Source organism: Fimicolochytrium jonesii (assembly GCF_025526975.1).
Source record: "Fimicolochytrium jonesii strain JEL569 chromosome Unknown EV422scaffold_5, whole genome shotgun sequence".
Taxonomy (NCBI): domain Eukaryota; kingdom Fungi; phylum Chytridiomycota; class Chytridiomycetes; order Spizellomycetales; family Powellomycetaceae; genus Fimicolochytrium; species Fimicolochytrium jonesii.
The window spans coordinates 608,369-631,338 of NW_026515672.1; the positions used below are offsets into that span (position 1 = coordinate 608,369).

At 52.7% G+C, this 22,970-nt stretch overlaps 8 protein-coding genes across 8 annotated transcripts; 5 read left to right on the forward strand and 3 right to left on the reverse strand.

The window, feature by feature from the left end:
* Window positions 1–207: 207 nt before the first annotated feature.
* EV422DRAFT_565496 (NAC domain-containing protein) lies at window positions 208–923 on the reverse strand (the record flags this gene model as incomplete). Its single annotated transcript, XM_053072324.1, has 3 exons — window positions 208–222; window positions 311–607; window positions 696–923. 3 exons carry the CDS (start codon window positions 921–923, stop codon window positions 208–210), a joined length of 540 nt encoding a protein of 179 aa, XP_052927604.1.
* A 260-nt stretch (window positions 924–1,183) lies between these two features.
* Window positions 1,184–2,046, forward strand: EV422DRAFT_565497 (GRIM-19 protein-domain-containing protein; the record flags this gene model as incomplete). Its single annotated transcript, XM_053072325.1, has 3 exons — window positions 1,184–1,362; window positions 1,592–1,916; window positions 1,987–2,046. 3 exons carry the CDS (start codon window positions 1,184–1,186, stop codon window positions 2,044–2,046), a joined length of 564 nt encoding a protein of 187 aa, XP_052927605.1.
* Window positions 2,047–2,128: 82 nt separating this feature from the next.
* On the reverse strand, window positions 2,129–5,407 carry EV422DRAFT_360130 (LMBR1-like membrane protein-domain-containing protein). The gene is made up of 12 exons (XM_053066634.1): window positions 5,175–5,407; window positions 4,963–5,102; window positions 4,731–4,892; window positions 4,458–4,668; window positions 4,320–4,394; window positions 4,038–4,249; window positions 3,906–3,970; window positions 3,673–3,848; window positions 3,452–3,591; window positions 3,293–3,374; window positions 3,024–3,234; window positions 2,129–2,958 (listed from the first exon to the last, which is right to left on the reverse strand). Exons 1-12 carry the CDS (start codon window positions 5,343–5,345, stop codon window positions 2,333–2,335), a joined length of 2,271 nt encoding a protein of 756 aa, XP_052927606.1. The 5' UTR covers window positions 5,346–5,407; the 3' UTR covers window positions 2,129–2,332.
* Window positions 5,408–6,535: 1,128 nt separating this feature from the next.
* Window positions 6,536–8,139, forward strand: EV422DRAFT_521447 (uncharacterized protein). The gene is made up of 3 exons (XM_053069758.1): window positions 6,536–6,557; window positions 6,643–7,974; window positions 8,031–8,139. Exon 2 carries the CDS (start codon window positions 6,687–6,689, stop codon window positions 7,962–7,964), a length of 1,278 nt encoding a protein of 425 aa, XP_052927607.1. The 5' UTR covers window positions 6,536–6,557; window positions 6,643–6,686; the 3' UTR covers window positions 7,965–7,974; window positions 8,031–8,139.
* Window positions 8,140–10,134: 1,995 nt separating this feature from the next.
* EV422DRAFT_360527 (uncharacterized protein) lies at window positions 10,135–11,593 on the forward strand. The gene is made up of 3 exons (XM_053066636.1): window positions 10,135–10,814; window positions 10,875–10,997; window positions 11,071–11,593. The coding sequence occupies exons 1-3, from the start codon at window positions 10,343–10,345 to the stop codon at window positions 11,481–11,483; spliced, it is 1,008 nt and encodes a 335-aa protein (XP_052927608.1). The 5' UTR covers window positions 10,135–10,342; the 3' UTR covers window positions 11,484–11,593.
* Window positions 11,594–11,616: 23 nt separating this feature from the next.
* EV422DRAFT_360417 (Alpha/Beta hydrolase protein) lies at window positions 11,617–13,359 on the forward strand. Its single transcript, XM_053066635.1, has 8 exons — window positions 11,617–12,024; window positions 12,116–12,236; window positions 12,298–12,383; window positions 12,453–12,543; window positions 12,623–12,771; window positions 12,859–12,924; window positions 13,024–13,115; window positions 13,202–13,359. The coding sequence occupies exons 1-8, from the start codon at window positions 11,703–11,705 to the stop codon at window positions 13,313–13,315; spliced, it is 1,041 nt and encodes a 346-aa protein (XP_052927609.1). The 5' UTR covers window positions 11,617–11,702; the 3' UTR covers window positions 13,316–13,359.
* A 43-nt stretch (window positions 13,360–13,402) lies between these two features.
* EV422DRAFT_550178 (putative ABC transporter) lies at window positions 13,403–15,727 on the reverse strand (the record flags this gene model as incomplete). Its single annotated transcript, XM_053071754.1, has 3 exons — window positions 13,403–13,515; window positions 13,582–15,542; window positions 15,705–15,727. 3 exons carry the CDS (start codon window positions 15,725–15,727, stop codon window positions 13,403–13,405), a joined length of 2,097 nt encoding a protein of 698 aa, XP_052927610.1.
* A 1,450-nt stretch (window positions 15,728–17,177) lies between these two features.
* On the forward strand, window positions 17,178–22,842 carry EV422DRAFT_565503 (uncharacterized protein; the record flags this gene model as incomplete). The annotated part of the gene is made up of 11 exons (XM_053072326.1): window positions 17,178–17,571; window positions 17,641–18,152; window positions 18,257–18,383; window positions 18,449–18,597; window positions 18,670–20,669; window positions 20,726–20,849; window positions 20,923–21,150; window positions 21,227–21,389; window positions 21,469–22,296; window positions 22,365–22,469; window positions 22,535–22,842. 11 exons carry the CDS (start codon window positions 17,178–17,180, stop codon window positions 22,840–22,842), a joined length of 4,938 nt encoding a protein of 1,645 aa, XP_052927611.1.
* Window positions 22,843–22,970: the final 128 nt, after the last annotated feature.

Consider the following 22,970-nt stretch of genomic DNA (forward strand, 5'->3'; position numbering starts at 1 on the left):
ACCTAGGTAGGCTCGGAGCTTTCTCAACACTGCGCCCCGGACATCAGATCCGCGTGTTGACGTTACATCGTTGACCACCAGAGACATCCGAAATGATGCAGAGCGTGTGCTATTCGTTGTTTGATTGCCGAATTAGAATGTAGGAGACTAATGTAGATGTTTCCACTAAACGTCTGGTTACATAGGACATGCAGATTGCTCATGTTCCTACAGTGTCAGTTCCTGGATAATATGGCAAAGCATTAGCGAATGGGCGTCGGAAAATGAAGTTGCACTGAGCTTGATGCATGCATCGATAAAAAAACCTTACCATGATAGCATTCACGATGTCGTTGTTATGCGTCTTGAGAGCCTTGACAGCCTTGCCTCTGGACACACCGGCTTGTTGCATGACAAGCTCAACGTCCTTGGCCTCTACGCCGGTCTCGTCAACCTCCTCCTCCTCCTCGGCCAACTCTGGGACAGCCTCCTCCTTCTTGGTATGTGCGTGCTCGGTTGCTTTGAAGGCTTCAGCAGCTGCAGCCTGCGCTGCAGAGTTCTGATCCTCGATCTTTGCTTCCCCAAACACAACGTACGTGTCGTTCGACCCACTTTTGTAAACATCAGGCTGAGCGACAACGAACAACATCTGGAAAGAACCTGGCTCTGAGTGACTCCGTGCCCAAAATGATATGACCCTCAGTGTGCCAACTCACGTTCTTTGGGCGACGGATAGTAACTCGGGTGATACCATCCACATGCTTCAGACCAAGCTTGGAAAGAGCCTTTCGGGCCTTCTTCTCGCCACGGCTTTGCACCTTGCCTCCGGACAGGATGCCCTCGGCATCCTCTACTGCAACCTCATCGTCCGAGTCCGACTCATCGACCAGTTCGGGAAATTTCTCCTCTTCGGCGGGCTTTTCAATGAGATCGGTGGCGGCCATTTCTGCGTAGCTTATTGGGCGGGTCGTAATGAATCGTTCCTCGTCGTTCCTAAATCGGCAATAGATCAAAAAAAGCTATAGATCTTGACGACTGACAGTTTTACGTGACTGCACGTGGGAAGCCCAATAAAGTGATAGTTGCTTGCAATAATCCCCATTAAACTTCCCTCCTATGCCGCGAGCTATCGCTCTCGACGCAAACGACGCCAGAACAGAACCGAAACCTCATCATTTGCTCAACTTCATCACTACAAGTCACGATGAGCGGAGCTGCCCAGTACAAGCAGGACATGCCGCCTCCGGGCGGTTTCCCCGAAACGATTCAGTACAAGCGCTACCTCCCACGTCGCGGTCCTTCCGGCGTGGTGATGTTCATTGCAACCTTCGGAATCATGGGCTACGGATGGTATTGGGTCGCTCAGGCGAACGCTGAAAGGAGGTGCGTATGCGAGGACTCAGGGGACTGAGGTGGGGAGGCTTGGACGGTTAGACGGAAGAGTGCCAATGTTTGTTGACAAGAAACGCTCGTGAACGAGAAGTGAGCGTCGATTCCGTCAGCTACAGCAGTGCCCTGAGAATTGTGGAAGCCCACTATGATATCGCCGTCACAGCTTGAAATGGCATCAAACTCACAATGATGTTCCCCTTCATATTTTGACTTCAATCAGAGAACTTCGCCGCGAGAAGGCATGGAACCGCATCGCCCTCGTCCCGCTTCTTCAAGCCGAAACAGACCGAGACTTGGTACGAAGGCTGGAGGCTGCCAAGGACCGCGAAGGAAAGATGATGGAGAACGTGAAGGGTGGATGGTCGGCTCTCGATCTCAAGACAGAGACTCCCGGCGTCGGCAAATCCGGTGCTCGCGACTATACCCAATCAGAACCTGTATACCACACCGAGCGTCATGTCAATCCCACATTTTTGTTCCTGCCGTGGTCATCAGACGCGAGGATCGATTCGCAATGGTGGAGGGGAAGCAAGATGTTCTTGAAGGTGTGTGAGCTCATTTGGTTCACCTAGCGCGATATGGCGAGAAGCTAACCCCGATTTCTTCCGTCTCAAGAACCCTGCCTACCACGACCGTCCCGACTTCACCAAAGAGCACCCGATAGGAGGTCAATAGAACAGGCGCTATTTGTAAATGACTTCAAACGAACAAATCTTGACGAGAACAACGGACGATTGGAAAATGCATTTTATTATCCTCTAGCTGGATACAATGCCTTCTTACGGGGCTGGGCAGCGAAGGGAAGGATGAGGGGGGACCAGGTGGAGCGAGCGTACTGGAATGGATCAGCAGCACGTCGTCACTACATTACACAAAATGAGGTTTATCTAAAAGCTTGTGCTACTTTTGGCTACGAGGAAATTGAAATGGGACGACAAGGAATGGGGAAGGGCTGGGAGACTCAGATATCGTCAAACATGTTCTTCGGTTGTGTCCGCCCGCCAGCCTTCGAGGTTGACGAAGGATGTGGTTTCGGCGCTGCAGGTGCATCGGATGAAGCGTCCTTCCCTGCTGCACTCAAACTGTTCGAGAACCAACCGCCAGTCTCCTGTTTCGGGGCGATGCCAAATTGCCTTCCTGTCCGCGAGCTTGCCGCAGGCTCCGAAATGTCATTCAGACTTGTCATGCTCCCAGACTCTACATCACTCTGATCCAGCCTTTGAAACTTTCCAGCGTCAGCCCCGCCCGATTTCTTCCCGCTGAAGTATCCTGTCGCAGCTTGTTTCCATCCACTAGCCCAACCTCCACCGGGCTTGTTACTCGATATGGAAGCGGTGGAGCCCGCGACCGGGCCGCCTTTCGATGGAAGTGAGCCAGCTTCCTCCGGTCCTCCAGCACCTAGTTTGCGGTTACCGGTCTTGTATTTTTCAAGAAGCTCCTTAGCATTTTTAGCACGTCCGCCTGTGGTGCTGCGAGTCGTCCGATGATTCGTTCTCTCTATGGACGAAAGCGCTGGACCGTCGTTGTTCGCAAAGTTGCCTTCGGAGCCGTACAAGCCCCCTCGTTTTCGTTCATCAACGGACCGTGCTGCAAGGCGGGGAACGTCAAACATCTGATTTTCTCTGCCAGCCTAAAACAAATGACCACCATACCTTGATCGATGATCTGCCTGCCTTCATCAAGATCTGAATCCGCCAAAGCCATGGCTTCATGATACGAGTAGTACTTCACTTTGAAGAGGCGCAGCAGACGTCCATGCAGGTTGAAGAAGGTGATGAAGGCAAATACCAATACGATTTCTGGTAGCCATTTGTTGTAACTGTCGCCCAGAAGCGGAGTCAGACTCGCGGCCTTTCCTTGATACTGTTGAGCCGGTGGTGAGCCTGATAAATTCTATGCAGTCACACAGATACGATTCTACCTCAATGAAGGCGGTTTCAAAATCATTAGAGTTGTCCTTGGCGATATTGATGAAGTTATAGCACAATGGGAACGTGAGCTTGCTGAAATGCGGAGGAGAACGAAGTTGTCCAATACTCGTTCTGAAGCATCAAACACTGCTCAATTCACCATAACGTACCAGAGGTAGCCACCGACAAACATCAGACTTCCTTCGTCCGTGTGGTGTTCCGCCACCAGATAGTAATCCATAAACTTGATCTTGAACAATGTCGTATATGCACACACGCACATGTACAAAATAAACCCTATTGCAACCAGCTGCACCCGGAGGATTAGCATACGTGATTTCCGGGAAACAAGCAGTGACCGCCAGGATAGCAATTACGACGCTCAACTGACCTCAGTGGCAAAGTATCCCACGTAAGGAGACTTCAGGATTGCTGCGGGGACTGAGAGTGTGGGACTCTCGACCTGGAAAGTCGACTCGGACCATATCACCGCCAGCGATGCGAACACCGCGATGAAACTCAAGAGTCGGAACATGTTGGGTCGGAGCCAGACATACCAGTACCAGTCTGCCGTGAAGAGCTATTAGTCTGCGAATGCTTTTGCCCGACCAATGTATAACTCACATGCTCTCAGCTTGATATCAGCGAACTGATCAGGCTTCACATTGACCCGAGAGGAAATGAACTTCCTATGATCGCGGGTAGGTACCAAATCAGTTGCTATCTTGCTCAAAGCCGTTTCCAACAACCTCATACCTCTCCTTATTCCGATAGTTCTCGATTATATCTTGGTACAAGAATGCCTTCTGGCAGAGGAAGCGATACTGTGCTTGAGAACGATCATGCAATTTGGCTGCTCGCTTGATTCTTGCATGGAGGTCAACGAGGTAAGCTTCAGTCACTTCGGCCGGAATCTCATCTGCGTCAAGGTTTCGATCCAGATTGCGTTCCTCCAACGCTAGAGGACACTATCGAAGGCGCGGAGAGCCAGATTAGCTATCTAAAAATTCGAAGTGGTGTGAAGAGGCGCCCACCAACCTTTTGAATCAGCTTGTCGACAAAGTATCGCAGCTCGCTGTCCAGCGGGGTCTCCTTGGACGCGATGGCTATCCGCTACAAAGCAGAATCAGCGCAAACTGCAGGCCACAAGACACTCGACTCTTCAGCCATACCAACCCTCGCGATGTCAAAGATCTCCGCCTCAGAATCCAACGCCGCCTCCTTCGCTCCCGGAATGATGTATTCCATATATCGGAGCGACCACGTCGTGTTTGCACTGTACCAAAGCGTCCGCGGTACTTCCACGAGGCCGTACCCCATCATGACCGTAATTAGCAGCAGACCCCACGCGTTGGCGGCGGCCATGCCCATGACCAAAAGAATGTCTCTGTATCGAGCGTCGTCAGCGCTTCATCCCACATTGTGGCAACTGATAGATCTCCCACTCACTGGCTGATCTTCGCCACGACTAAGATGTAAATCAATGACACAAGACCCACTCCTCCGAGAATGCTCCAGTAGATAAGATTATCCTTCAAGGCCGCCCACAGTCGTCGTCGGAATTTGAAATCCCCTGCTCGAACCCACGACTGTAGTATTGGTATAGTAAACCTGCATCGCAAAGCGGGGACAATGAGATAAGTTCCTCGCTGAACAGAAGCCCACCACTCACGATGCTCACCATGTCAAACAGAACATAGTCCAGTAGACCGTCTTCCAATACGTAAACAAGAATTGCCGGTCCACATATGCAAAGGGCTCATCACATATGATGCCGGCAGGCAGTTCAGCCCCGCTTAGACATTTTGCTCGATAATCCGTCTATGCCAAGTTGGAAGAAAGTAAGCAAACTGCTTCGACATTCGTTTCACGGCAGATTCACATGACATATACCGAAGCCAAGTCCAGTGGTAGGATCAGTGGTAAGGAGAACGGAAACACCCAGGCAATGAAAGCGACGACAACTGTATACCATGGTAGCTTTCTGATATCCCCGAACGAATAGAGGAGGTACGCTACCAAGCAAGCTAGTGCTGCTAGAATGATGGCTACTACGGCGTACATGTTGGAAGTTGCGCCGTCGTTTGGTGTCCACGATTGGAGACTTTATTAAAAAATCCTCGTCGCTAAACCTTCGATATCTCGATGGGTTTTAGCTTTCACTATATTTTGACCCTCGGCTTGATTCATGTCTGGGACTTGGGGCCGAATATGACAGTTCGAGGGACGCGCTGTCGAATTCCTAAAGCGCAACTTCGACATGGACATCTCGGCAATGGAGATGCATTGATCTGCTACTCTAAACCGCTCATCAGGCCTCCAAGGGCTCATCACATACCCAGGATAGTTTCGATTCTGTGCGCAACCTTAACTGGACCACCCCAGTGAGTCGTGACCCCACAGAACTATCCGACTGTCCGTCAACATTCTTGGCCACAACTTCGCGTCGTAATGCATGCTGGGTGCACAAATCTGGACGCGGTGCGAAGTTGCAGCACCACAGTGCCACCACTGAGCGTCTCTTAGGGGTCACGATGGCCTTCGCAACCACCCGTGATGGTTTTTTGGGACCGATCTTGACCAGCTGACCTCAACATGTGAAAGGCGGGGAAATGCTGGCAGCCTGGCACCAACCCTCAAATAAACTGTTGAAACTTTTCATTGGAGGACATTTGTTCTCGTTCGGAAAAGGTATTCCGCACCACTTGAAGTAATACATGGATGTGACCATAGGACGTACTACCTTTGCACACGTCTCTGCAAAATATCTTCCCACCGTGCTGCGTCATCGCTTACATTCACCACAGGTCCCGGATCAGATATCGGTACGCAGTGAAGGAGATTTTTGGTGAGCGTCCGCCGATCGTATTGAGGAAGGACACCGCACACAGTGGACGCAATGCGCGTCTTGAAAATCCACGGCTCAGGAAGGATGTGCAGCTCGATCAAGCTCAGAGAGTATCTTGCGCTTGCTGGAGGAATAAACGCAATGTCGATTGCACTGTGCCTGCTTGATGCGAGCGCTCGAGGGACGCAGATGAATGAGGAGAGGCGTTGAAAAGGACTATAAAAGGCGCCACCATCCTCGGTGCTCCCTTCCGTTTACTTCCAATCCTCTCCATCCATCTCGACCAAGCGCAACAATCATGTCGTCTCGCACCTTGCTTGCCGGCCTAATCGGCAGCCTTGCCATTTCTGTTCACGCCGCACCGACTGCAGCTGCTGCCGATCCATGTCCCGCTGGGTATCTTGCTTGTCAAGGAACCGGCCCGGTTCCTGCATGTTACGATCCCGCAATTTGTAAGTGCCCTGCCATGGTGATGTTCCGGGGTTGGCCTCCCACGCCTCTGATGCCGCTTACCGACATGTCTGATTTGCACAGATCACTGCGTGAATGGAGTGTTGATGCAAGGACCTGAGCATGCCTCAACGGTAAGTACTAAGACTTCCAACAAAACCAAAAAGCCAAAAAAAACCAAACCAAAAACCAAAAAGGTTTCGAGCAAGACCTCCACCAAGACCACCACACTGCCTACGCCTACGACCTCGTCCAAACCCCCTACGGCCACCGCTCCCCCAACATCGCCTACGCAGACCGCGAACCCCGCGGTCTGCCCGACTTCGTCGAACGGACAGTACACATTCTGTGCTCAGCCCGCATTCACCGATGAGTTCGACACATTCGACCTGTCCAAGTGGAAGCACGAAATTACGATGTCGGGTGGCGGCAATTGGGAGTTTGAATGGTACACCAACAACCGTACAAACTCGTTCGTGAAAGACGGCCTGCTCTACCTCAAGCCCACCCTCACCTCGGATAACATCGGTGAGGATGCGGTCTCCGGCAAGACTCCGTTCACCATGGACATCAATGGTGCCGAGAACGGTGTTCACTGCACTGATCCAAGCTTCTACGGCTGTTCGCGCGGAAGCGATGCGGGTGCTGGCCACATCATCAACCCCATCCAATCAGCTCGTATTTCCACCTTCAACTCGTTCTCGATGCGCTACGGCCGTGTCGAGGTCAAGGCCCAAATCCCGTCCGGTGATTGGATCTGGCCCGCGATCTGGATGATGCCCAAGTACGCAAGCTACGGCAACTGGCCTTCCTCCGGTGAGATCGATATCATGGAGAGCCGAGGGAACAAGCCCGATGCAGCCTACCCAGGCCAAGGAACCGAGACTTTCGGAAGCACCCTTCACTGGGGACCGTCCTACCAGTACAACGGCTGGGCCCAGACACACAAAGACCGTTCTCTGCCCAGCGGTCAAAGCTTTGCCGATGGTCTCCACGTTTATGGTCTTGAATGGACCCCCGAGTACATCAAGACGTACGTCGATACCCCGGACAATGTCGTCCTCAACGTTCCGTTCAGCGCTGATGGGTCCTTCTGGAACAAGGGTGTCACGAAGGCTGGCTTCCCTGCTACATTCAACAACCCTTGGCAGGCTCCCTCGTGCCCTGCCGCGGCCCCTTTTGACCAGGAGTTCTATATTATCCTGAACGTTGCCGTTGGCGGCACCAATGACTTCTTTGCCGAACGCCCCAACAAGCCGTGGAAGGCCGGATCTTCCACCGCGGCGGCAGACTTCTGGAAAAACCGTGCTCAGTGGCTTCCTACTTGGAAGGGTGACAATGTTGCCATGAAAGTGGACTCCGTGAAGGCTTGGAAGTTGTGCTAGAGGTATCCTTCTGTTATATAGTTTAGAATTACCCCGCTCTCATTTTCAATCTTCATTTGTCCGTACCGGAAAGTCTCCATTTGTAATCACTGTATATTTGATGTACAAATCTACCGTTTCCGATTCCACTGCGCTACTGCACCGGACGTTCCGTGAGCAATCGCTGCTGGTTCAGCCAAAAAAAAAAAACGATGTTGGTCGTTAACGGTAGGTCCTGTCAAGTGGGTTTATGTAATTCGAAATCGACAGCGCGACATGGAAGGCGGGATTTGATACTTAATTTCAGAGTTCCAACCAATGCAGCTTCATGAATTCACACCGAAGCAGAGTCCAGAATGAACATTCAAACCACCGCCGAGTATTACAGACGCTCCACGCAAAGTGCAACAGGGAGGCCATCTCTGCCGGCTCAGACTCAATCCATCACAACCTCTCCGGCCAAACGAGAGCGACCACATGTCTTCAGAGTACCCAAGTCCGCATGGCAAGCGAGCCCTAAGGGCTCTTCTTCGGGATGGACTCCGGGAAGGTCAAGAATGGACTTGAACCTGGAAGACAGACCGCCCGAGGCAGACCCAAAGGTAGTCTGGACCACCAAGTACCAGTCAGAGTCCGATATCATGGCCTCAAGGTTGGAACGGCAGCTACCCAAAACAAGGTGGGTATGGATGAAACTATCTCCGGGTGCGGTGTGCGCAACGTCTCATGCTTAGGTTTACTATATCAGCACGCTGATGAAACAGCTCAAGTCGCACGCTATGTCTGTCCGGACAGATATCCTGCCAATTTTTGACCGTTTGGCAACTAGCGTTGGTAGGTACGGTCGCTAGTGTGGTCCTAAATCGCTGGGGAGAGGCCATGAGTGCTAAACCGATCTCCGTTCCAGCCCACATGGGCGTTCAGATGGACATGCGTGACGCCGGCTACTTTCTCTCTCGTTACTTTCATGACTACGAACTGTGCATGGAACAGTTTCTGAGACATGTATGTTGGAAGCGAAGCCAAAACCGTGCGCGCGTCGCATACTTCTCGGACTGAAGCTCAATAACGATAGTGGTTCCCCAATAGCTTTAGGACGCCACTGTTTCCTACTGCTGCGACGGAAGAAGACTTTGATGCATCTGATCTTGTTCGCATGTGTCACGCTGTCATACGGTGGAACAAGATGCACCTGCTCTATGTGGTAAGTCCAACAATCTCATTCGCTTCCGGTGGGTAACTAACCGCTTTACACGCGTAGGATTGCCTATACGATAGAGAGTTGGCTGTGCTGAACTTCTTAAAGCAATTCGAGAGCCTGGAAGAGGAGAATGTCATTCTGAAAGACATTCTGTCGCGACGGCCGGGAGAACAGTGTGAGGTTGTAATTCGAAGAGTAGCGCCTCTTGTGACTGATGAGGATAGACCTCCAGTAAGTTCATAACGAAAGCGCTACCAGAGGCTGTGAGTGACGCTCCCCTTCGAAAGCGAGCAGAGCGGGGAACGATGACAGACGATGTGGTCTCAGATCCCGAGGCGAATCAGGCTATCGAGATCTTAAACCAAGCCGTCTCCGCACCAACGACAGCGTTCAAACCCGCCGACGTAGGGATGTTCGCATCCGTCCTGGCAGAAGTGAAGGCGTACCGACGTAGACCTCGGGCGAGAATCCCTGACAAACGGGATGCATCGTCTCAGACGATGGAAGTCGCTGCGACCGATTCGTCCTCGGGGATGGATAATGGTGATCTCTTCGGCATGAGAGCCGGATTCGAGTTGGTGGATGAAGACGCGGCTCCGGTGGAAGGGAAAAGTAATTTTCCGATAATCGTCGAGAAGGCGGAGGCAGAGGTGCAAGCTTCGATTGAGACGGCGTCGACGGAGGTGCAGGTCTCAATTTCGGGCCCGGCCGAACTCGAGTTGCAAGAATGCAAGAAGCAAGTGGCTCGGTTGGAGGCAAAGGTGGGGGTGGTACAGCTCTAATACTGTCTCGAAAAGCCGCTGACGATTCCATGCGTGATGTGGGCAGATGAGGGAATCAATCCAAAACTCGGACGAACTGCTGCACTCGGTCAGAAAGCAGAGCGAAGCGCAGATTGCTGCACTGGTGGAGCAGTTCGAGGTGAGCTTCTATTGCGAGCCTGATGCTTCCAATGGGTTCATGGGCTTATGATTGTTCTCCGATTTCAGACCGAGCAGAAACGGTTCTTGCGCGATCGGGAGGAGTTGGTCGGCTGGGTCGAGCAAGCTGAGCGAACGAAAGCAGATGCGGTGGCTTCTTCTGAGATACAGCAAAGAAAGCTGACAGAGGTTGTCAAAGTAGTAGAAGCTCTGCGAGACGAAAGTAAGGGTATCAGAACACACGTGTACAACCCACGAGATGCGACCTAAACTCGCTCATGCCGTCCGTTTCAGATGAATTTCTCTCAAAATCAAAGGCTGAGCTTGAAAGTGAGGCAAGGGAAACTGCAACGTTGCTGAACGAAACGCAGCTCCAACTGCGAACTGCAACCAACGAATTCAACGACTGTCAACACGAACTGACAGAGCTAAAATCAACCCTCAAAACGACTCGCGAGGATCTCATGTCCACCATCGACGAAATGGCGTCCGTGGAGCGGGATCGACAGAAATGGGAAAGTCAAGCGCACCAGCTCGCGGAGGCTGAACGCACAACAACCGAGAAACTGCAAAGGGAACAACAAGATCTCGCCTTGTCGCGAGATGATACCCAACGACTTGTTGACGCCAATATGCAGATGGAGCGGATGCTGCAAGTCGCTGATGCCAAAAGCAAAGAGCTCACCGCGTGTATACACGCGCTGATGAAGTTTCCGGACGTTAGCTTGGGGCACGAGATTGCAGACTCCGGTAGGACATCTTTCGTGAGGGGAAGGATATCAATGCATACCTGAGCCATTTCTCTGATAGATTTGGACGCGGGCGCTGTCGACGGCGACCGGATGCTCAAAGACATGATCACCGGGAACAGCGTAAGGATATCCATTCTGGAGCAGAAAAATAACGACCTTCGCATGGCACGGTTGAATTTTGGTAGGTTTGTCAAGGAAACAAACAATCCCGACCTCAATCGCGCCGACACGAAATGACCTTGATTCGTTCCCAGCATCCCGTGCCGCATCTCCCAATGGACCAATCACAAAAACCAACCTCGTCGATGGTCCAGCGGTTCAAAAAGCCAAGCACTCCCTATCGATGCAACACCTCGAACAACAAGCCGGCATCAGGCCTACGCGCCAAATGATAAATACACGCGCATCCAGCCAGTCTCTCCATACGAATGTCATCACGGTCCCACGACCGAGATCCGGACGACCTCCAGCGGTCCAATCAGCATGGGGCGGAAGCGGCAATGTCGGAGGGCGGGCATCTCCCATGAGTTCCACAAAGTTCCCGCCGGAGGATTGGATGACGAATACACCGGTGCAAGGCGTGGGGCTTCAGCAGCGGTCTGTGAAGTCGACGAGAGGCGGGAGTTCTACGAGAGGCAGATGGTCCGCTGCCATGACGTTACATTGAGTGGCGGTCCATACCAGGGACTTTACATTTTATCTTGTCGGGCTTAGGAGTGTGCCGTTTGCTTTAGAGTGTGGTGGGGCATACACGTTCTGTTACTTTTGTTGGGAATTATGGAACCTGGCGTGTGGGAGCATTCGATGCGGCTGGGCTGTTTGAACTTTGCACCTCGACGACGCCAATTCCATCATCACACATTCAAACTCCCAACTTTCTATAACAATGTCCTTGGCCCACCAACTCTTCAAACACCCCGCCCCCGCCCCCGCCCACCGCCCCGGCCGCCCCACCACCACCATCGCACCAACCTGGTCTCAATTCTTCACCAGCTCGCGCGACATTCCCGTCCCCGCCTCACAGGGCACCTTCCGCGTCTTCGAGGTCCCACCATCCTCAGCGTCATCACCGACATCCTCGAAAGCCCCGCTGTTTGTTCTGCATCATGGCGCGGGACATACAGCGCTGTCGTGGGCTTTGGCGGTTGGGAAGTTGAGGGAACGCGTGGGGAATGTGGGCGTGGTGGGGTTTGATTGCCGGGGGCATGGTTGGTAGGGCGTGTGTGACGGGCTTTCAGTATCAGAGGGGGGGGGTATGATCATGGCGGAGGATTGACGGCGGCTGATTTCCGATGATAGGTGTTACGACAACACAAGATGACACGGACCTCTCCTTAGACACGCTTGCGGCCGACTTGGTCAACCTGCTTGATGTCCTGTATCCGGATGCGATTCCGGAGGTCATACTTGTGGGGCATAGGTGCGTTTGCCCGTGTATGTCCGGTAGCGGATGACGGTGCTGAGCGGTTGTCGAATGATAGCATGGGCGGTGCAGTCGTCACGGAAGCGGCGTTGACGGGCAAAGTGCGGAATCTGCTGGCGGTCGCTGTGCTTGATGTCGTTGAAGGTGAGCGTGCGTGTCTCCCCATTGCAACCGCCCAAAGCATTAAACCTCGCACTTTTCTTGCTTCTGCAGGCACGGCGGTGGACTCACTGGCACACATGGAAATCTATCTCCGCAACCGGCCATCCCACTTCCGCTCAATAGACCAGGCCGTGGAATGGAGGTATCTCTTAACTCATGCTTTTCTCTCCTCCATTGTATTTGACTGACATTCGATCGCCTGGGACGCTTTTCTTCCCCAGCGTCACAATAGGCGGCCTGCGCAATCTATCATCGGCACTCATCTCCGTCCCGCCGCAGCTTGTTGAGGTGCCGGGGGACGGCGATACTGAGGGAGCGAAGAAATGGGTGTGGAGGACGGATTTGGGTCGGTCGCAGAAGCATTGGCATGGTGAGTGCCGTTGATCTGGGTGTCCGCCTAGGTTGTCCCATGCATGAGGGCAGAACGACGAAGTGAACAACTCAAATGTTTCGGCAGGCTGGTTCCAAGGCCTCTCTGCAAATTTTTTGTCTATCAAGGCGGCAAGGATGTTGATACTTGCAGGTAAATAAAGGCAGTTTGTCAACCCCCGCGGGTGTTCACTCGGAGCAACAGATTTCAGAAAATGAGTTATGATTTGACTTCTTGTTCTGATTGATTTAGGAACGGATCGGCTGGACACAGCACTGACGATTGGGCAGATGCAGGGCAAGTTCCAGCTGGTGCTTTATCCAGAGTCTGGGCATGCCATTCAGGTATGTGAAAGGAGCAGCCAAACGCTTCCCCACTATTAAGCGTACTTGGAGTTCAATCAATTCATTTGGTCTTATGCCATCTACAGGAAGACGAGCCGGATAAGCTAGCCACGACGCTTGCAGACTTGTGGCAGCGCAACGGGCCGGGAAAGATCATCAAGCGATTCCCGATCCCGCCGCTGAAGCCCGGGACAAAGTGATGTTGTCGTCGTAAAAGGTTCTGACTCTGCTAAGACGTATGTAGCAAACCTTCCGTAGGATTTATTTGTACAATAATCCGATATCACTCATGGTGACGGCGGTACGTTGGGCAGAACATTAGGCGGGGATGTCCCGTCCGATGCCCCATCCTTCTCTGCCTCCTCATTCGTCGCACGAAGATGTCCTCGCACCTCCTCCTCTTCGGCGATCCTTTCCCGGGGCTCACGTAACGTCTTCCCACCATTATTGTTGTTCCCCGAAGAACCCCCAGTCTCCTGTTGCGCCCTCCACATGCCGGCGTACACACCATCGGGGATCGCCAGCAACTCCTCATGGGTGCCGACTTCGATGGCTTTCCCCTCCTTCATGACAACGATATGATCGCAGTCCATGATCGTCCGTAGTCTGTGAGCGATGAAGACAGCGGTCCGTGTGCGTGGCCAGTTCACGTCAGCGTCGTTGGACACGGCGCGGTGGGGATCGTTCAGAAAATCGCGGATCGTGGCCATGATGGCCGTCTCGGTGGTTTGGTCCAGCGCGGAGGTGGCTTCGTCGAAGAGCATGATGGCCGGATTCTTCAGGAACGTTCTTGCCAGTTGGACTCTTTGCTTTTCGCCACCGCTGATCATGAGACCACGCTCACCGACAACAGTCTCATATCCATTCGGGAAGTTGTTGACGATCACGTCGTGAATCCTGGCTTTGCGGGCAGCCTCTTCCACTTCTTCCCTGGTAGCATCCGGACGACCGTAGAGGATGTTGTAGTAGATGGTTTGGTTGAACAGGATGGTGTCTTGTGGCACAACACCCATAGATTGGCGAAGACTTTCGATTGTCACATCGCGGATGTTTTGACCGTCAATGACGATGCTGCCCTCTTGTGGGTCAAAGAAGCGGAAGAGTAAACGCAAGATGGTGGACTTTCCACAACCACTAGGGCCAACAAAGGCAACTGATTTGCCGGCTGGAATCGTAAAGTCGACTCCGTCGAGGATTTGACGCCCAGTGTGGTACGCAAACTTGACATTGTTGATGCGGATTTCGCCACCTTTGACGAGTTGCAAAGGTTTCGCCGAAGGTGGCTCTTCGATGGCCGATTTGACATGGCGGAGTCTGAACATGGTATCCATGTCAATGAGACTCTGGCGAGTCTCGCGATAGACGGTACCCAGGAAGTTCAACGGCATCGACAGCTGAAACAGCAATCCGTTCACCATGACGAGATCACCGACTGTCATCGCCCCTCCAAGGATTCCCTGCGCCGCCATCCACATCATCGTGGTCAGCGCGACAGAGAAGATCGCACTTTGCCCCGCATTCAAATACGCGAGGGACGTTACGGAGGTGGTGGCAGCCTTTTCGTACTTTGCGAGCGATTGATCATACCGTTTGACCTCGAAACGCTCATTCGTAAAGTACTTGACGGCTTCGAAGTTGAGGAGCGCGTCGGTAGCAACAGATGCTGCTTTGTTATCTGCAGCGTTCATTTGCTTTCGGAATTTCACTCGCCACGTGGTCGTTATGAAGGTGAAGGCGGTGTATGCCCCCATGGTGAGGATGGTTACTCCGGCATATGCGGGACCAAAGCTATAGGCGAGGATTCCACACACCATCGAAATCTCGAGTGCCGTAGGGAATATATGAAAGACCATAGATGACAAAATCTGATTGATTCCTTTTGTGCCGCGGTCGATGGCACGCGTCAATCCACCGGTCTGTCGGCTCAGATGAAAGCTCAAGTCAAGCTTCAGCAAATGGTAGAATATCTCCCGTGATGCGTAACGTATCGCTCGTTGAGCCACCCTCCCGAAAACAGCTGTCCGCAACTCCTGGAAGAGCGAAGATCCCAGTCTCGCCGCCCCGTAGCCCAACAAAACCGTGCCAGCAACTGTCAACACGTCCGCGCCAGTGGCTGGCATAGGCTGCAGAACATCGACGATCTGTTTGAACAATATCGGCACGTTCACGTTCATGATTTTTCCGCCTATCAGAAGCGATAAGGCAATCACCACACGCGCTTTTATCCCTGCCTCATCCTTGGGCCATAAGTAAGCGCCGAGCTGCTTTATAATTTGCCAATCTGCTGCAGCGGACCCTACTTCGGGGCCTGCTGGTGGTGGAGGAGCAGGAGTGTACTGCACAGCGTTGGGAGTTGGCGGAGTGGATGAAGTCGCCGAATTGCGTTGGTGGGCGCCGGGGAAGGTGGTTCGGAGAAGGAGTTTGGTTCTTTGCCCGGCGTCACCCGGTCTTAGAGTCGTTATATTTCGAAAGGGTTGTTTCAGCGAGGGCGAGGGCGCCCCTGTCCACAGTTCGCTGGTTACCGCAGAGACCACCTTTCTACATAACCCAGCCCTCCTCGCCTGAGTTCCCAGGCACGGTAAGCCATACCCAAGGCGCATTGGAATCGGCATGTTCGTATGAGGCCAGTATCAGGCGTCGATCCAGTAAATCTTTATCGAACCGTGCGCGAAGGGAAGCCTCTGCCTGGATCTGGAGCTCTTCGAGGAAATGGAGCGGCGATGTTGCTCTCAACCTGCTTTTGGCGTTTGCAAGGATATCGGAATACTGGTAGCAGCAATATGCAATCGCGCTTTGTTCCGGACACTCGGTTTGTGGTTTACATTAATCGATGGTAAATCGACAGTTGCCCAAAGCTATCGACCTTTATTGGAGCAACTAGCCGGGAGGGCTCGCTTCGCTCGCTGCGAATTTGAAACCTCTCCCAATTGATCGAGCTCGTCCATTGAGGGGCGCTCGCCTTGCTCGCCTACCTCTTTTCTCAGATTCACAAAAGCGGCCTCATATGTGAATCATGATGCTTAACTTGTATGCCACGCCGTTTTGACAGGGTCGTCCGGGACTGACAGCGTGCCATCCATGCCGTGTCGGCCATTCATATATAGATATCGCCCCATATATCAGAATCGGGCAGGCATCAACGATCGAGGCTCGAATCCCAGAAGAAAAGTACTTGGATTGCCGCAATACCGTATGTCCTGTAAAATAGACCAAGTCCGAGTCCTCGAGACATCCTATACGGTTAGACCCGTGCGGCTGGGCTCGCGCATTTACCGAATTATTGGAACTTGGAAGAGGCCTTTGCGCGATGGGTTGTGTAACCCCACCGATATGACGTAGCGCGATTAACGCAGCTCATGATTTGAAGACGATGAAGTTCTCATCATGCAGGGCGGCAAGCAGCTGGTTTCGTTTCAACACGGGAACGGAGGTATGGAGATGCCTGACCTGCTTGAGCTGGTCAGAACTGGGAGACATGACGGCCTTGATTTTGCCCGTCCTCATTAACTAAGATAACTTAACTACTCAGGCCCCCGCGGTTTGTCGTCTTTCCGCAACCCTCGCCTGCGATAACAACCACCTTCCAATCGTGGGAAAATTCGCAAACAACTCACAGGGCACTTTCACTCAATATTTGCTACAGGCTGCTATAGGAGGCGCCGCATAGCACAGCGCTGATTCGTGGCCTGTTGTGACGTCCAGCGACCTTATTTCAAAACGGCAAACCTCTCTTCTGATCAACCAATTCCGTTTTCATTGAAACGGTTTTTACGGTGCAAGCTGCGAGATTGGGGTCGAATAGAACGTAAATAAGCTCCGAACTAGGACCGGGCCTGCGTCACGAAACCCGCAGGTAAGGACGTCATTCTTTTTTCTCTGCGGAATCCCTGAACGCTAGCTTTCCCAACTCTCCCACGACGGACTGGTGCTTTCGGACCCGGTCAAGACCGGTGGTTTATCTCTTCCCTTTCGTCTTCGTCATGCACTGGCTTGACTGCTGCGGACTTCTGCATTGAATCAGATCCTCACTAATCACACTTGTTCTCGAATCGATCACAGGAAATGTCTCACGGAGGAAATCTCCTTGATCGGGTGGAAAGCGTTCTATACTCAATAAGCAATGGTGACCTCCAAAATGCTGCGGCTCTCGTGGACAATATCAGCCCGCGGTCGACTGCTCTACCTACACCGCCTATTAACGGCCATGACCCTCATATGAGCGGAAAAGGCTTACAGCGTCGCCCATCGCGCACCCCATCTTTCACGTCAACTCTCGGATCCGTCCTATTCTCCCGCCGCGACAAGAGTATGGATGCAGGTGATTCCCATGGATCGATTGGCAGTAGTGACGGGATCCAGAACATTGAAAACGCCAGTGAAGACCAGGCAATTCGGATTCAGAATATGTTGAGGAGCATTTTGGAAAAGCAGGAACGATTGACTCATCAAACGAAAGGTTCGTTGTGATCTAGTTCTCTTCGTGGCTGCGTCAAATCACCTGACTCCTCGTTACCTCATCTTTTAGTATCAGACTCTATTTCTACAGAGGCAGCAGACTACAAGACCTTGACAAGTACAGCCGTCGAGGATGACAAGCGTGATGTAGCCTTTGAGCAGTGCATCAAGGTCGTGAACGCCATGGGTCGTGGTATTCTCAGCGAGCGTATCGACGTCTCCCTGGAAAGGCTTCCGCCCACACAAGTCGAGCTGATTCAGAGCATCAATCAAGCGGCCGATCGCATGGAAGCCTTTGTTGCGCCAACACTCAGAGTGTTGCACGACATAGGTTGTGAAGGAAGGCTTGGCCAGCAGATCGCTGTCGCCGACGCCGAAGGAAGTTGGAAGGACCTCATTGAGTCTGCAAACACCGTCAGCTTGACTCACAGCGACCGCATCAAAGAGATCGTGGAAGTGTGCAAAGCAGTCGCTTCTGGAGACCTGACGAGGGAAATTCGCGTAGACCTCAAGGGAGATGCCTTGATTCTGAAAGATACTATCAACTCCATGGTCGTTACCCTGAACTCTTTTGCTATCGAGGTAATCACTTGAGCAGGGGCAGTTCCTCGAATCTTTTCTCGTCTCCACCGTCGCCCCGACGTCCTACTGATACTTGATTACCTTCTACTTTTCGTACATCATAGGTCACAAAAGTAGCACACTTGGTCGGAACAGAAGGCCAGCTGGGAGTACAAGCGCAAGTGCATGGCGTCAGCGGAACCTGGGCCCTCCTCACGGACAATGTGAACCGCATGGCTTTCAACCTTACTGGTAAGGGTTTGCAAAGCGGTTCAATGATAATTGCTCGGGTTCTGATGTATGCCCTTCGACTTCAGACCAAGTACGTGATATCGCGGATGTGACAAAAGCCATTGCCCGGGGGGATCTCAGCAAGAAGGTTCGCGTCGACGGACGGGGCGAGATCTTGGAACTCAAGGAGACCGTTAACTCGCTTGTCGACCAATTGACCACGTTTGCAGCGGAGGTATGTTTTCTTTTCATTCATTAGACCTTCAGATTGCGGTGACCGGGGTAAACTCAATCAACATACTTGTAGGTCACTCGTGTTGCCCGTGAAGTGGGTACTGAAGGAAAGCTCGGAGGACAAGCGGTTGTCAAGGATGTCGGAGGAACCTGGAAGGAGTTGACCGAGAGTGTGAACGCGATGGCACGTAACCTCACGGCTCAAGTCCGCGACATTTCTTCAGTCAGTTTCGCCATCGCTCGTGGAGATCTCAGCAGGACGGTAACGGTAGATGTCCGCGGTGAAATGCTCGAACTCAAGGAAACGGTGAACTCGTTGGTAGATCAACTGAGAACTTTCGCATCAGAAGTGACCAGGGTTGCTCGAGAGGTGGGGACAGAAGGAGTCCTCGGGGGACAAGCAGTCGTCAAAGATGTGGGTGGGACATGGAAGGAGTTGACCGAGTCGGTGAATGCGATGGCCGCAAACCTCACTGCTCAAGTTCGAGATATCGCTGATGTTACCAAGGCCATTGCGAAAGGAGATCTGAGCCGCAAAGTGCGAGTCGATGGACGCGGTGAAATCTTGGAACTCAAAGAAACCGTCAACTCTCTGGTTGAGCAGCTGACCACCTTCGCTTCTGAAGTTACTCGTGTCGCGCGCGAGGTCGGAACAGACGGGCGGCTTGGAGGTCAAGCTGTCGTCGAGAACGTTGCCGGTACCTGGCGTGAGCTGACAGAATCAGTCAATGCGATGGCGAGCAATTTGACTGCGCAACTCCGTGATATTGCGTCTGTCAGTTCAGCCATAGCAAGGGGTGATCTCAGCCAGACTGTGACCGTCGATGTGGAAGGCGAAATGCTAGAATTGAAGATCACCGTCAATTCGCTTGTCGACCAATTACGGACGTTCGCGCGAGAAGTCACTCGAGTCGCTAGAGAAGTCGGAACGGAAGGGAAGCTTGGCGGTCAGGCTGTTGTCAAGGACGTCGCCGGTACATGGAAGGATCTCACGGACTCGGTCAACGCCATGGCAGCGAATTTGACAGCGCAAGTGCGTGATATTGCCTCTGTCAGTACGGCCATTGCGCTGGGTGACTTGTCTCGAACCGTCACCGTCGATGTCCAGGGAGAAATGCTGCAGTTGAAAGAGACCGTCAACTCCTTAGTCGACCAACTGCGTACCTTTGCAAGGGAGGTCACGCGTGTAGCCAGGGAAGTCGGTACCGAAGGAAAGCTTGGAGGTCAAGCCGTGGTGAAGGACGTCGCCGGCACTTGGAAAGATCTCACTGACTCCGTCAACGCTATGGCCGCGAACTTGACGGCTCAAGTGAGGGATATCGCGTCCGTTAGTACCGCTATCGCCGAAGGTGACTTGTCAAAGAACGTGACTGTCGACGTTCAGGGAGAAATGTTGCAGCTCAAAGAAACGGTCAATTCGCTCGTCGATCAGCTGAGAACTTTCGCTCGTGAGGTCACTCGAGTAGCGCGAGAAGTAGGCACTGAGGGCAAATTGGGAGGCCAAGCCGTAGTGAAAGATGTCGCTGGTACCTGGAAAGACCTCACGGATTCCGTGAATGCCATGGCCGCGTCTCTCACCGCTCAAGTGCGCGACATCGCTTCCGTGTCGACGGCCATCGCGGCCGGAGACCTTTCGAAAACGGTCACTGTTGACGTGCAAGGGGAGATGTCGGCCTTGAAGCGCGATCTCAATCGGATGGTGGATCAGCTCAGAACTTTCGCTGCAGAGGTGACGAGAGTGGCGCGTGAAGTAGGAACTGAAGGAAAGCTCGGCGTTCAAGCCCAAGTCGACGATGTCGAAGGCACCTGGAGGACTATCATTGTCAATGTCAACACCATGGCCAGTAACCTCACTTCTCAAGTCCGTGCCTTCGCCGACATTTCCGCCGCTGCGACCGACGGGGACTTTACCCGCTTGATCGACATCAAAGTCGAAGGCGAAATGGCTAGTTTGAAGAGCAAGATCAACCAGATGGTTTTGACTCTCCGCGAGTCCATTCAAAAGAACACCGCGGCCAGGGAGGCCGCTGAACTTGCGAACCGTGCCAAGTCTGAATTCTTGGCCAATATGAGGTAAACACCCTGATCCACTTGCCACATCGTCGAATCTACTGACCTCTTTGATCCAGTCACGAAATTCGAACCCCTATGAACGGTATTATCGGCATGACTGCCCTCACACTCGAACAGGAACTCACGCGCCAGCAGAAGGACAACCTGATCATTGTCTCGTCGCTGGCCAACTCCCTCCTGGTAAGCAATCCAATTTTTTGAGGTTTCCATCTCTCTGCGACGTCGTGGTTGATACTTGTCCCTTTTTTTTCAGTCCATCATTGACGACATCTTGGATATCAGCAAAATCGAGGCTGGACGCATGGTCATGGAAGAGATCCCGATGAGCTTGCGTCATGTCGTCTTCTCTCTCTTGAAAACTCTGGCCGTTCGTGCGTATCAAAAGAACATCTCACTCTTCTTCGACATCGACAACACCATCCCCGATCAGTTGGTTGGCGATCAGTTGCGATTGAAGCAAGTCATTACCAACTTGGTTGGCGTATGTATCCCCATTGGTTTTGTTCTCTGGCCCCCAGAAGCATCACTCACCATCTCATATATGCATCGCGACGCAGAATGCTATCAAGTTCACATCTGCGGGAGAAGTTGCGCTGCACGCCACGTTCAAGGGTATCGTCGGAGACGAGGTTGAGATCGTATTCTGTTGCTCGGACACTGGCATCGGAATCGAGGCATCCAAGTTGGATTTGATCTTCGACACTTTCTGCCAAGCTGATGGTAAGATTCTGAAGCCAAAAACGCACCGCAGCCCGAGGTTTATTCGTCCTCAACTAATCAGTACTTGCGCACTTTTCAGGTTCCACGAGCCGGAAGTTCGGTGGTACTGGTCTGGGATTGACTATCTCTCGTCGTCTGGTCGCTTTGATGGGAGGCGATCTGTGGGTGCAAAGTGAATTCGGAAAGGGATCCCAGTTCTATTTTAACGTCCGTTTCAAGCTGTCTAAACGTGGTGAGGACGACCACAAGATTCAAGCCTTCAGCGGCGCCAGCCTCTTGCTGTTGGATGATGGAGAGAAGAACGATACCCCGGACATTGGGGCCGGTGAGACCTCCAATGCCCTAGTGGCCACATCGCCGGCTTCACCGGCATCTCCCTCGCAACACGTTGCCAACTCTATGGAAGCCTTGGAGGCAATGCTCCGCAACCTGAACCTGGCGTCAACGCGCGTTCACACGATCGAAGCTGCCAACCAGTGTGCTGAGGAGAAGTCCTACTCTGCAATTGTCCTCACATCTCTCGCGGCAATCAACCGAGCCCGCGACGTCACTCGTCTACGATACACCCCCGTTGTTCTCTTCGCCGACTCGGCTCGCATGCGTCTGGATATGAAGTGGTGTATCGACACCAGTATTGCCTCTTACGCGTCCAACCCCGCTACTCAAGTGGATATTGTCAATGCTCTCATCCCCGCCTTTGAAAGTTCTGACGCCAACGGCGCTGCACGCCAGGCGAACAAGGACAACAGTGGAGGATACTATATCCTTCTCGCGGAAGACAACTTGGTCAACCAGAAGCTCGCTCTCCGCATCCTGGAGAAGTTCGGGCACAAGGCCACCGTTGTGGAGAATGGAAAGCTTGCGGTAGAAGCATTCCAGCGTGAAGCCTTCGATCTGATCTTGATGGGTAAGTGTCTTCGATACATTCTTTACACTGCTTTTGCGCCATCATGCTGATTCACTTCCTTCTTGCAGATGTCCAAATGCCCCTGATGGGTGGATTTGAGGCGACTCAAGTCATTCGACAGATCGAGAAGAAGATGGGTCACGACTCCCCATTGAAGAGGATTCCAATTATTGGTGGGTAGTTCGAAGACTCCTCAGTCACATCGAATGAAATCGCTAACAACAGTTTGCGCGCACAGCCGTAACCGCTCACGCCATGATCGGAGACCGCGAGAAATGTCTCAACGCCGGAATGGACGAGTACGTTACCAAACCCCTCCGCATGAACGAACTCAACGCCATCATCAACCGCTTCCCCAAACGCACCCACCAAGCCAGCGTTACGGGCGGACGGGCTGCCGTCGCGACCGGCGGCGCAGCGAGCGCAGGACTCGGCCTGACCTCCGAAATCAATTTTGGTGGAACCGAGAGGATTTCGGTTGCTGATATGGAGATCCTTGACAACCCCAGTGGGTCGGATTCGGATCCGCGGGATCGCGGATTCTGAAGGAATTCACAAAATAGATTTTCGAAATCGTCTTTCAGCGGGCCTGAGGATACGGTTTCCACCCCACCAACAGCCAGATCGGCAAAGCTTTTGCTCAGTGTATCATTCACACACGTCGCTCACCTTCG